We start from the raw sequence: 14,627 nt of genomic DNA on the forward strand, positions 1-14,627 counted from the left end.
TTTTTTTTTTCAAAAAGGTATAACTTTTTTTTTTCAAAAAGGTATAACTAATGAGTTGGGTTGAGTAGCATCTTCTACAAAAAAGTCGTGCAAAGGCTCCTTTAAGAATCTACGAATAGCCGTGCCAAAAAGAGTGGCGGCCATTTTTATTTCACTAGACCAACTTTATCAGTTGTTCCAAATAACATAAATTGTGTTAAAACATTAAGGATTAGTGTAATTTATTCTGTATATATTTAGCATCAAATCATTCATAAGATATGTCTTAACAAAGCTGCAGTGAATTTTCAAAAATCCAAAACTGAATCTTCATGAAATTTGGTATTTATAGGTTCATAAGTTCGCTCATTACAAATTGCAAATTGGTTCTGGAAAATTCAAAATCCAAATTTAATATGGCATCCAGGATTTAAGTAAGTTATTGAATTTTAAAAGATGAATAAATTTATTTAAAAATTAGAAAACTTAAGTTCGGAAATTGCGAATTTCGTATAAAATGAAAAAAAAAATCTTTAAAAAACTTTGGGTTCAACATATAGTACACGTACCCAACTATCCCCTGTTATTAGATATAATTGCTGTTGCTATTTCATAATTTGATCATAAATCATTAATTTTACTAAACAAATACATATATTGTTACTCTACTGACAACGAAAGTTCATTTGACATTTGGGTAAGGCTTCCTCATGTGGGCCCCGAATTTACTAGGATTAATATTTTTCAATGATATTCAGGCAACGCCGAGTATACAATGAAATTATTTGCATTACAAAAATTTTTTTTTGCTTTTTCAATAATTTTTTTATGAAAACTTGAACATTTAAGCAATTTCTGCGCCTCATGGAGGAAAATTTTTAACAACAACTTTTGTAATGAACAATTTTGCATTTATCTATGAAAAAATGCGTGCATTTCGATATAGTTTGGTAGGAATGAATTTTTATTTGCCAGCGAATTTAAATTCAGCGGCTCCGTTGGCTTGGCCATGTCCTTCGAATGGACAGAAATGCTCCTGCTCTGAAAATATTCAACACGGGCCGCGCTGCTGGTAACCGAGGAAGAGGAAGGCCTCTTCTGCGTTGGAAAGACCAGATGGAGAAGGATTTGGCTTCACTTAACATATCCAATTGGCGTCAGTTGGCACAGAAGAGAAACTACTGGCAAGCTGGTTGTGATTCGGAAAAAATCGGTTTTTTTTTTGGGATATATTTATTAAATTTTGTTACATAAAAAAAGGGCGTTCTTTTTTGCCTTAAGTTCTTTGACATTGGCAAAAATGAACCTGCTTGGGTTTAATTAACTAGTTCACATCATCGAGCGTGCACTGTATTAAGGTCGATCAAATGAATACAAGGCGTATGAGTAACTTTTTGCGGGTTCATGTATCATACAAATAAATCATTGTGAGTTTCGTTTAACTATTCATCGCTTTTCTATTTATTCATCAATTTCCCTCGCTAGTAGCTTAATGTTTTGCTAAAGGTTTTAATAAAAAAAATAATAATAAAAAATAAAGAATATTTGTTAATTCTCTTCCTGATAATTTTTAATATATTTCATAACTACAGGCTAGAGATTTTCTTTACCTTTTACTTACTGTATTTTGTTTCCAGATCATCCAATTGGAAAATTGGAAACATCACGACAACATGACCAAACAAAAATAAAAATAAAATTACTTAAGACTAGCGACGAATAAGCGGCTGCATATTTAATGGGCTGGGCAAAAAACTAAAGCCAAAAAAAAGCTAAATCAAAATTTTAGTTATGCCTAAATCAAAATCTAGGCAGCTTAGGGGACAGTTTTGAGATGATTCCACTTCACTGTTCTTCGAACAGCTGCGAAAGTGCGATATTTGGCCCCATTGCGTGAAAATCAATAGTTTAGTATCTTCCAAATACACTCACCAAAAGGAAATTACTCCCACTCTTTCCTTTCCTGGCCAACTTATTTATCCGCAACGCGATTCCCTGCAATATCAATATGGCCTGGTGGCCAAATAGATTTGACGGAGGAAAAATCTCTTATCAACGTTGAGCAGACTAACAGACATTCGACTGCTTTCTTAATGCCAGCTCTGCCTGAAGCCTTACAATGATCTAGAAAAGCCTAAATTACAGGTTGTTGAATAGCGCCCTGCAAAAAAAAACATCCACCGACACTTTCGTCTAGCTTCGACCCATCCGTGTAGAAATTCACCGATGCCGTCTCGCAACTACTGCTTCCCGCTCGCTCATTCCTAAAGAGGACGCTAGTGGCGAAACAGTTCAAAAACCAGGGCTCGAATTGTAACATCCGTTCACGGATGGAAAACCATACGAAAGAAAATTACCTGATACGTCAGTTGTATAAGTTGAATGGGATAAAAAGTACGTTCACGTATGTCATAATCTGAAAAATGTGTTTTTACGTGACGAGTAATCGTAGATATCGTATGTGACGATTCGAGCCCAGTCTAACCACACAGAAATCGGATAAAGTCGATGCTTCGGAAACCTTTCCTTAAGTTGTCTAACAAGGGAGAATACAAACATGTGCGATATGTTTGTACTTTATCTTCGCAAATTGTACTTTTTCGCGCTCCTGAGTAAATTTTAAAAGGTTAAGCTTAGAGTCCAATTTTTTTAAATGAGCACTCTCAGAAGTAAAATATATTCACAGCACCGTTGACATTTGCAGCTAATAAAAAGCTAAATAATTTTAAGAAAAAGCTAGAATCTTAACAGGTTCTTTTCCGGCTAAACCCAAATAAAAAGCTAAATCTAGCTGGAAAAACTAAAATGGCAACACTGGTCCCGAGAAACAAAATAGTGGGCAAGCTTGGCAAAAGTGCTATTTACTTGTAAAGCGAATACGTAAGCGCAAGATAATTACCCGAAAATCCTGTCGAATTTCATCGATAAGTACATACAAGTACTACTTCAAAGGTTTCGAAATCGGCTCGGTCATACAAAACCGACGGCCCATGAGTTACAGATTTAGGGCCTCGCTTAAAATTTTAGACATTAAATATTCTTCCCCCCTTTTTGATTTTCTTAAAAAATCAAAAATTCTTAGCCAATCAGCTGCTACAGGAAAATATAGCCACCAATCCGCAATAAAAAATCACTAGCCGTAACTAATATACGCGTCCGCTCAGCCACGACACGCCTTCGGATAGCAATGAAATACGCTCTCGTATTTTAAAGGATAAAAAGAAAAAGTAAATTAAAACAATTTGGCAGAAGATTTTTTTTTATTAACTAGTGAAAGCTATGAAATCATTTTCCTACAACGGAATGAGCGAACACCCAAACTCAAATGCTAAAATCTCATCTCTCCGCTTGACGCTAGCCGCCACTGCTAAGTACATACTGAAAATATGTATCATAACAAAAAATCATAATTTTAATTAAATGTAAATAAAGTTAAACATTTTCCGCATGCACTTCATTACTCATTTGAGACGATGCCGAAGCCAAGCCAATAGATACGAGCATTAACCAATGGCGCAGACACACAGCCGCATTTTAAAATTAATGGCACTCGAGAGGAAATGTTGAAGAACAGAGGGAATAGAGAATGAGAAGGAACAAAAATTAAACAAACAACAGCAAGAAGAATAAAATGCGCTACTTCCGAAGTTGGCGAAGGAAGGCGAAGGACAAACAGCGCTGGTTGGTATGAAGTACACGAAGTAAAAGATTGAAAACAGGCAAGCAGCATACAAATCGGGAATGCAGAAGGACAAAAGCGAACATGAATAATGATTAAGTAGCCTTCATAGCTGCAAGTCCCAGCTGCAAGGGCGTCGAGGGAGTTGTGTAAACAAAAATAAATATGTATGGAAAACGAAGTGAGAAACGACAGCACTAGGCACGACTTTGAACAATTTTAATTTTAATAAAAGCCACAGCAACCATTGCGTCGTAATTTTTGAAAAAAACCCCACAAGTATCAGTTTTACCTTTTTGCAACTAGAAGCTAATAAATCCCGACATGTGCATAAAATATCTGCCCCGTGTAGTATGAAGGTTGGTAGAGTGCTTTGAGCAATTTCCCCGGTAGTCCCCCCGGTCGTTTTAAGACAATGCCCAGCATTACATAGACCAATTCTCAGTTCTACACTAACGCTATGGAAGGGAGTAAAAGTGTTATTCCAATGCAAATAGTGCTTGATAGTGTTTAAATAAGGTCATCTCAAGCAGGTCACACTCGGGTAATAACCATCAATCCTCTTTCACACAACAACGAACAGCTTAATCGAAAGAACGAAGTTTTGCAAGTGGCAGATATCAGTTCTGCAGAGCTTCCTGGGACTAGTAAAAAAGAAAGAGCCCTAGCCTTTCAAAGGTTAGGTAGCTTAAGACAAAGTGTGGAAATGACTCCCCCTGAGTATCCTCTAAACAGCAGCGGATTTTTGAGCCGAAGAAAATCCCTTGACTGACTCTGCAACACTCTCGATAAAAAAGACCATGATGATGCACATCTTCGGGTTACCGCACGAGATAATATCACAACTATTTATCCAAAAACAATCCGCACGTAGTAAATAAATGGCGCTCCCACACTTTAATTTTTCGATGCGACCAGGGATGTGTCTGTTGACCAGCTCGACTATTGTTGAAGTTTCCGCAATATCATTATGGTCTGGTACGCATATAAGTTTGACTATAAAATAATTAGACGCAACTGAGAGATCTGGTGTTATATTATTAGCTTTGTGTAGTGCCAATCGAATCCTTCTTTGAAGGCGAATACCTCTGCTAAAAAAACGCTACAGAGAGCTTGAAACTTGAATAGAAACGCGAAAGGTCTGTCGCAGAGCATACGAAATAAGTGTTAAGGTCGCTAAAAGTGCTATAGTACTATAAAAGTCTTTCGCTCTGTGATTAAGGCCTTTAAGCGAATACTTCGCCGCTTGGTTTCCGGTCTGAAGTTACTACACCAGATGGTTGGACAATTACGTGAAATGTCCAAAATTTGTGTCTGCAGCTGCAGAATTACCTCAAGCAGGATTACACAAGTTGAGGCTAAATGTCGGGGTCCTAAGCAAGAACGCAGAGGACTGTTCGAAAGTGAAGTGGAAAGCATCATACCGTAAGGAGCGCAAAATTTAAATAATACGGCCTTGAATTTCGATCCCCATATCGACTTTAACAGACGTTGGAGTTTTTAACTAATTCCGGATTTACAGACAACACGACGATATGGACTTCTACCTAACCCAAAATTAATCTTTTGAAGCACTCTTGCACAGCCTTACTTATGAGGACAACCTTACTGCACTTTCCATAGGGTACCGGTATTTGAAAATGGGACGATTTGAGCATTAAAATAAGAGGTCACGGTTGTGCAGGGTTCGTTATCTTCTCACCGGCCTTTTATGGCTTGCTGTCACCAATTACTTGTTAGGACACTAACCGTTAAATGCTGGAGCGAAGAAAAAAAATCTGGAAGTTATGGGGTTACCAGAAAACGGAGATTTTTAGGTTAACGAAAATTTCCGATCAACTAGCATACTGTGGTTTTGGGTTTCACCAAATGGGACTGGCGCCTATTAGCGGTTTAGGGTTTACATGAACTCTCAGATGGATATTTTCTTTCTTATTTGCGATTGAGTATCTCGGATACCGTCTGATCTTTAGAAGTCATTCACTTCGTTGTTACAACTTCGACTCGCCTAATGTTACATTCAAATAAGGAAGGTGGCGCCTCTATAGGGTACCTGGTATGCTTATCTTGTGACCCTACCACGAGAGTTTTGCGGGCCGCGGAGTATCTTGCTAGTCACTTCTTCTCTCTAGGCCATCAAAACAGCCGGAGCTAACGTTTTGCCGTCCTCCATCGAGGAACTGATTCCCGATGGGAAACAATGAAAAGTACTTGGCTTAGTCGACACCCTTGTGTTCAGTCAATTTATTTTAAGCAAAAGCCTAGGCTAAATATTATTTTCTCCTAAACCAGACAAGATCACCACACTTAGCCTAACCTTTGCAAGAATCAGAAATCTAAGGTCTTTATTGACAATTTTAATAATAATTTCATTCACTTCAATAAAAGACACAAATTATTAGCTAACATTGTCCAAATCGTAGCCAATTATTTTTGTGATTTCCAACCGCGAGGGTCCATTGACAAACAAAGTAACAACCTTGTCAACCAGCAGGTGTATCCGCAAATAACTCAATAACACTGAAACCATCGTGAATCGTGAATGACCGACCAACCCCATTTGAACAAACACTCAATTATACCTAGTCACCCCAGTGGCTATTTAAAAGTCAAAATTTGTGTTGACTCACCTTTAATTATCACAAGAAAGATCAACACGACAAGCAGCGACGGGTCCATGTCCTTGGCTTTCAGCTATCGTACAAAAACACGTACAACTATTGTCGATGTTGCGGGCGGGCGGGTATATAGTAGTAGGAGTCGTTGTTGATTCAGTACAATTACTAGCAGTTACAGGTGCACAGGTGGGCTGGGTTGGGATTGAGGTGCGTTGCTGGTGAATTTTGCGAAATCGTTTACTCTTTGATGGCGCGATGCAACGAGACAAACGATGTTCACTCACAACACAAATGATGATTGACTTGCACGCTTAAGACGAATGATACCGCGTGCGACAACAATTTGGCGATTGAGGCAAGGAAACGAATGTAGATTTGAACGCGCACGCGGACACGGACTCGGACTCAGGTGCGTTAAATTCGGTTTCGGCGGGGGACACGTAACAGACAATAGCACACGTAAATGGACGTGTAAATGGAAGCACACCAGCAGCGTTGGGACTAATGTATAAATAACCACAAATGTCAATACAAGCCGGTTATCACCCCGATTGATATGGCGTAGTGTGGGGTTAGACGCAGCGCAGCGCAGCACAGCACACGCGGTGAAACACTGAAGACGATTGTCGCTGGGAGCCGCGCGACACTTGTGACTTAATCAATATACGCGCCAATTACACAGCGATGGCGGTAGCGGATGCGGAAAGAGAGGATGGACGGGGGCAAGTGAATGTTGCGCGCTTTTCCACACAGCAGCGGACAGTTTACACAACAGCTGCAACAAAGCTAACAAATCGGCGACGCAATTGTGTGTTCGAGTGGGTAGCTGTGCCGAGAGTAGACGCGTCAACGCGGCGTGGTGGCAGCAGGCGCTTCTCCGTTCTCCGTTTCAACCACACTTCACTTGACTTTGCTTGTCCAATTAGCGTGGCGCGTTGCAGCAGCGCGCTGTTGTTTCACGCTTTGAATATTGCTTGCGTTTTGACTCCCTGCGCTTAACAGCGTTGGGGATGTGTCGCCTTTTTTCGGCTACGCCCGCGTGGAAAGTAGGCGCTTGCGATTCAGCGGATGTTCCAAAGCTTCTCAACTCTACTAGTTGATGAGACGAAAATATTATTTATATAACTGCGGTGGAAGATAGCAGGGCGCCCTTAAAATTGTGTGTGTGAGTGTGAGGGTGCTGTGAGGGCTTATGTAGTTAGCATATCAGCGCTTCGTTGACACTGTGGCGGTAGTTTTGTGGCAGCGCAAATGTATTCGTTCGTGGCGAACTGTTCTCTGCCTCCTCTCAGCAGCTGCTACTTACAGTACACGGCGCGCCGCTCGTGTCTGCACTATGACTTTTGATTTAACTTGCCGCTGCTATTTACTTTAGCCTAACAACTTCTTGTGGTCTCAGACGTACTGCGGTTATTTGGTTTTACGGTGACTGCAGCTTCGTTTCTTCCCAACTTTGGCAGCCAGCACGGCAAGTATTTGATTTGCTGCCTTCAAATTTGTTCCACTTGGCTGCAGCTGCGTGTCCCAATTGCTTACACTGTCTAACTGCTGCTTCCTTTCTTTTGTTTGTCTTATTATAATTGTTTCTTTTATACGCTCTTATCGTTTTGTGGATTTTCTTTCGTTCCGCTTAATATTTCTTTCGTGCTCCGTACTAACTTTAACGCATTGCTTGTCGAAGACTATCACTTAGTGGGTGCCAAACTGCGCGCTAAACAGAAGTTACCTATCCCTTCGCGATTTCTGCTTTATTTCCGTTTTCCGGGGCCGTTGGATCCGATTTATTTTTTTAAACGAATATTTGCTCGCGACGCGCGTCGTTATGAATTAATTATAAGGCGTGCGCTTTTTTTTTATCTCAACCGTTATATGCGTCGCGCGTGCCGTAAAAACGTTATAAGCGTAACTCATTAGCTATGTTTGATTTAGAAGCGTTCGCGCATACGTTCGTGCGTAACAAACGAATAGTTTTTGAGCTTTGAAGTCCTTAATTTTAAATATCTTTTATTCTATTCTTTTATTTTTTACTAATATTTTATTTCATTTAGATTCTTAAGATTCTAGAAATCTAATATCTTTTTTCTCGCCCTTCTGTTTCTTCTTTTTATTTCCTATGTGGGAACACAATTTTTACAGCATCGTTTAGTTGTGTGTATTTGTTTAGATCTTCGAAAATGTAGTCTTTATTTTGCACTATTATTTCTAAGTTTACTTGACGCTTTAAGAAACCGGCTTAATTAGTTGTTTCTATATTACTTGGCGCTAAATTATTTAACTAAGTTTACTAATTATTTAATTACTTTTTTATTTCCTTTATCTTTCTTTAGATCCTTTAGGTATGAGTGTGTGCAAGAAATCGTTGTTTTTTCGTAAACCACGCTCTGGCATTTGCGGGACCAAAAAGTTAGCTGCGTGAATGTGCTGAAATGAAATAAAAGGAAGCAAGAGGATTGAATTAAGACATAAGTAATATAAAATGTTAAGGAACTGTGAGGTGCCTAAAAGTATACAACGTAAGATGCCTTAATACATATTTGCATTCGCAGGCACTAACAACAGACGCCTAAATGCATGCTATGTACTTCGGCATGTGCAAATATTTCCTTCATTAAATTTTTGAAATGTTTGCACATCCTTCATTAAATTTATGAACTTTTTGCACGTGCACTTCTCAACTGCCATGTAATGAAACTTTCCTAAGTTCTAATTTGATGGCCGTTTAATGTATGGTCAGTGTTGTTTCACGCATCCTCTGGACAAAGCATCCGGGACATTTTGCGGACTCTGCATGACTTATAATCATTTAGAGTTGCTAAAATAAATATTTTTTTAAATAAATACATACATGCAAACATACTGGTCTCCTCTCTCGCTGAGTTAATCAGTCTCTGTAGATACTTTTAAGCACTTCTCAAACTCTCCAAGCCAGAACCTAATAAAGTGAGCAAATCATACTCAAATTGTTTGGCGTAACTAACTCCATTCATGGACCAGTTTGACTTATGGTGATTTCGTTTCTGTCTCCCCGGTGCAAAATGGGTGTGATGTTACACTCAAACCTATAAAAAGGCATGTTTTTTCCTTCTTGTCCTTGTCCAGCTCACGCATTTCATGATAATGGAACGTGCATATATTTCTGTTGAAAACAGAGGTACTCTTCACATACAAACTTTAGCAAACCATAGTAGAAAGCGTAGCAAATTTCTAAAGAACATCGCACTCCTTAAGAAAATTTGGCTCAATAAATTTGTCTTTACCATTTGGCGTTTGGCGTTTTTTTAGTCGTCGCAATTTTTTTCACCCGAACCTTCAATTGCATTTCTGCTTGGATACAAAAATTTTAAACCAATGGTTTGTCTCTACCGGAAGGCATTGGGCTTATTGAAAAGATTAAAAACAATTTATCTCAAATGAAGAATAACGAATATTTAAAAAATTAAAACGATCAGCGCAGATCCCTATTATCTGAGAATATCAGACAACACTTGATTGTCAATTGTAATTGTTTAATCCTTGAAATAAACGAAATAAAAAACATTAAACTCTACACTAAACTTTGTTGTTTTGCGAGCATATTTGCAGGCATATTTACCAATATTTTAGTGCTTATCTAAGCGCTTAAAATGGATATCTTCTTGCTTACTTTCTTCGGCCCTGGATATTACGAGTCATCCACTCTCTAACTCTCACAGCAATCAACACAACTTCTTTCGCAAGTCATACCTTTACTCAGTTTTTAACTCGAATATTTAACTTATATAACTTTAGAATATTTGAATTCTGGGAAGTACATATTGCCAATCTCTGACACGGATAAGCATATATTTATTTTTCAACTGAAATCAAAGCCTGTAATAATGAAAATTTTTCTTTCTTTCGTTTACATATTTACATACATCCATACGTCGAAAACCACGTGTCGTGAAAAATTCCATTCCCAACAGTCAAGTCCCTGAAATCAGCAGCAAATTTTGCCTTTTTATCTGAATGTTGTAAGTTTTTCACTGAAATTACATTGAAAGCATTTAATATTCATTCAATTTGTTGTGTTTTGACTTGGAAAATTTCATAAAAATTGCAGTAATTGTATTTAAGTAGGTAAAAGCTATACTTCAACTCATTCCACGGACTAACAATTTCAACGTTTGTTCATAGAAAAACTGCAATAAAATTTGATTTCTTCTTCGGATTTATGAGAAGCGAAATTAAGAATTGGTGGATTGATAACTATTTTTTAAATGAAAATTACATATGAGTATGTATGTATGTACATCTTTTCGGCAACCTTTCCGATGATATTGAAAAAACTCACAGTTTTGAAAAAGAAAGTAAAATCAAGTTTGTTATTTGGAGTAATTAAAAAAAAAAAGGCAATTTCAAGTGTTCGCATAATTATTCCTAAATTTCGGCTTGTTATCTTCTCACAATTTTTCAAATTTAAACTTTATTTAAAGTATTATTAATAGCAATTTTTTGTTTGTTTTTGCTTGATATAAATGTGTAAACAGCTACTCAAAACAAAAAGCTATCAAATGCAAGAGTACAAATGCACGCAAAAATAACATATTTATATTCACGCATGTACACGATTGTGGCCTTACATACATACAATAACTTATTAAATAAGAGACCACGTATTGATTTTGTTTTTTCAAGTTATTTTTTCTTTTTTGTTATTTTTCTATAAAAATATTGTCCAAGCTTTAACAAAAACCAAGTTAATAACAGTTTCAAACTTTATTCGAAATTTATGAAAATTCAAATTCTAGTCTAATGAAGTAAACTTGCGAAAATTTAAATAAATTTGCATTAAAATTTAGAAGTTATTATTCTAAATTTTTATAACGCTTTTGGCACTTTCATAACCCACACAATTTTATTGTAATGAAATGAAAGTTTCAACCGGCTAACAAATCGCGTTGATTTTTAGTATTTTTTTTGTGTGATTGCTTTTGCGTTTTTTTTTTTACAAAAAGTGCAATTTGCAAAAACTGGCGTTCATGCTTATATGGAAAACAGTGTAAAAATCCACCAGCAAAAAAAAATATTAAAAATCAACGCAATTTTTTGAACCTGCACTTCGTTAAAATAAAATTTTATGAGCTATAAAACTGCATACCGAAAAATCTACTAAAAGTTCAGATTAAAAACTTTGAAATTGTGATGCAAATTTTTTAAATTTTTGTAATTTTGTTTTAATTTGGAAACTTATTTGATATGGTTTTTGTTAAAGCTTAGACAATTTTTTATAGGTTAGGTTAGGTAAGGTGGCAGCCCCGTGTAACCGGGGCTCACTTAGACAATGTAAGATTGTCCTTTGTGATACCACAATTTGGAACGGCCCCCTAACCTTTGTCGTTAAAAAAATACAACAAAAAAATTAAGTTGAAAAACACTGTGAATATTTAAAACAAGTTAGCATATTGCCACTTGTTTGAGTCACTGTATGAATATGTATATGCAGGTGTTTACTTTTATTTACGAGTTAATATTGCACGAGTATGTACTTGACAGAATCTACATACTATCTGGCAAAATCTTTATGAATTTTCAAAACGACATATAAATTTCGTGTTTAGAAGCTGCATTTTTTCGCACTTAACCCAAAAAAGCCAAATGCAGTCATTCTAAAAGTGCAAGGAAAAATGAACTAAGTGATATTTAATAAAAATCTATTAAACATTTCGTTTTAGTTTTTACAATGAATGCGAGCTTTTCATTGGTTCGGCTTTTTTTTGCTTGTAGTGGCAGAAAAAGTATATGCATACATATGTATGTGTATAAAATAAAGCACCCAAAAGATATATATGTATGTAAATAAAACGTGGTTTTAATATTGTCTGTTTGCTTTCGTGCACGACTTTTTTAACTTGTTTGAAGCAGTTATTGAAGAATTTAAAAAAATGTTGGTGTGCATATTTTTCCATACATATAAAAAACTTGTCGTACATACTTTCTACGGAGGAAATGCGCACAATGTTTCGACTATAGGGAGGTATGTAGGAGGAAAAAATATTTTACGTGAGCCGATATCGCCGAAATTTTTCCTTGAAATCGAGAATTATGAAACACTAGCTTTTTTTTTAACGGCGGTTATGCTGTTGAATGCTACAGCTGCTCATAAGTCTGTTGCACCGAATGCAATACAGTTATGCTGATCATTTTGATGCTCTTACTCATTTAGTTATGTTAATCGAGCCATGCCTTTTCTGGGACTTCTGAGATGAAAATTATATCTGGACAATTTTTTATTTTTTTTTTATTGAATAAATTTTATGTCCTATTTGACCTTCAAATGACCTCGAAGCTGGGATTATGGAGGTTAACGGATCTCGGATTCGGGTTCAGCGAATGTATATGCCTTTTCTGGGACTTCTGAGATGAAAATTATATCTGGACAATTTTTTATTTTTTTTTTTATTGAATAAATTTTATGTCCTATTTGACCTTCAAATGTCCTCGAAGCTGGCAATATGGAGGTTAACGGACCTCGGATTCGGGTTCAGCGAATGTAAAGCCTTATGTATATGAATTTTCAGGTTTATTTAATGAATTTTTTCCCTACTTGACCTTCAACTGACCACGGACCTGACGTGGAGGAGAATAACATAGGGATATGTAGGCTTGGTTTAATATGCATAAGCTTTTTTTTGTAAACCTGTGTAGTCTTTATATGTAAGAATGTAATTTTAGTTTCATATCAAGGCTCAATTTTTATTTTTATTTATTAAACATAATTGGAAAAAGTTGATTTAACACATTTTAAAAATGTGCCAGGTCTTTTATGAGAAGCTTTCAAACTAATTTCTTGTAAATATGTAAGATACAAATAATTTTTTGTATCTTCTTTCCTTCGACACGAGCGTTGTAATGTTTCACTTAACATCTCATTAAAAATAAAGCTCGAACCTTTAAGTTTCTTGCAACTCTTTAAAAAATATTTTAGAAACAATGCCCACAAACCTCGCTCCTTTGACATTCCTATCAACTTAATAAATTTGTTTCCGAATGTCTTAATAAGTGGCACCCATTTTCAATAATACTCTTGAAATAAATCTTTCCTAAGGCACAGTTATGCATAATTAGCATTGCATAATAAAACATAGAAGTCTCTTGATTTTTGATTTCTGCGTAAAATTGACATACGATTGAGCAGTGAGAACGGGAGAGGGAGAAACTGGCGCGGCGAAATATGTGCTGTTGTTGGTAGAAAGATATGTATGCCCTGCGTAAAGTATAATCACCACTAGTTTCACAAGCAATGTCTATCTATGCATCGTAATGCAAAGTATGCATAAGAGAGCCTTTAAAGCTCTTTCGGTCGAAACCCATATTAAAATATATAACTTATCTACCTTTCGAGTTAAGTAAATATTGAATTTCTAACCGAAATAAAACATTCCTAAACTTCACTAGTTCGACACCCATATTAAACCGCTTCATTAAACGTATTAATTGAACGGTTCTTGATTTTCCATATAGGTGGCAACCCTCTTCAAAAAATAATGAAGCTTTCTTACATAGATCTCTCGTGGATTTGATTTCCATATAAAATAAGTTAATTGGTGATTAATTTGATTTTGAACTCCGAAACAGGTGGCAACAAAGCTTTCTTAAACTTCTCTTGTTTGACGCCCAGATAATAAATATTTAATTTAACTTGTTTATAAAATTAATCTCAACATTATTAAAAAGTGGCAACACTCTTCAGATTTATCTCGAAATAAATCGTTTTCGAAACCCTGTCGTTTGACACCATAATTAACTGATTTTAATGTTTGAAAAACGTGGCAAAAATAAAAAAAAAAAGCACTTTCTTTTATGAGTTCTAATTAGCCGATTTTGCGTCGATACTATTGTTTCTTGCGTAAGTTACTGTTCGATGAGAGGTAACGTGAGGAGTTAGTGCGAAACTTTGTATTTGATGTTTTCCCACGCTTGGTGGCCGCTGTGATGTAGTGGTTAGCAGTATGCGCTACCACTCCGCAATGCCTGGGTTCAAGCTTCCTCAAAGCAATATTGCAACAAAAAAAAAAATGGAGAAAAGGTGTTTTTCTTAACAGCGGTCGCCCCTCGGTGGGCAATGGCAAGTCTCCGAGTGTATTTGTGCCATGAAAAGCAAGCTTTTCATAAAAAATACAATCGCCGTTCGGAGTCGGCGTAAAACTGTAGGTATATAACCATTATGCAACAATATCAAGGCGCACGCCAAATATCGGAGGACAAGCTCCGCAAAGCTTTAAAACATTGTTAATGGTTCCCCAAAGCGACACTAAAGAATCAAGAAATTAGCTGCATGCAAAGACTCCAAAAATGAAGCGACTTTATTCTTGCCTTCGATATAAAAAAAA

At 36.5% G+C, this 14,627-nt stretch overlaps 1 protein-coding gene across 1 annotated transcript in view; it reads right to left on the minus strand.

The window, feature by feature from the left end:
• The window catches only part of LOC118735498 (neuronal acetylcholine receptor subunit alpha-7), a 613,475-nt gene that overhangs the window by 564,864 nt on the left and 33,984 nt on the right, over window positions 1-14,627 (minus strand). The window contains exon 2 of the mRNA XM_036465294.1: window positions 6,289-8,697. Coding sequence (XP_036321187.1) covers window positions 6,289-6,337 — 49 coding nt within the window. The 5' untranslated portion in view covers window positions 6,338-8,697. The remainder of the gene's footprint in view (window positions 1-6,288; window positions 8,698-14,627) is intronic.

This window comes from Rhagoletis pomonella, unplaced genomic scaffold, assembly GCF_013731165.1.
Source record: "Rhagoletis pomonella isolate Grant_MI unplaced genomic scaffold, Rhpom_1.0 Rhpom_scaffold_00003, whole genome shotgun sequence".
In the NCBI taxonomy this organism is placed as follows: domain Eukaryota; kingdom Metazoa; phylum Arthropoda; class Insecta; order Diptera; family Tephritidae; genus Rhagoletis; species Rhagoletis pomonella.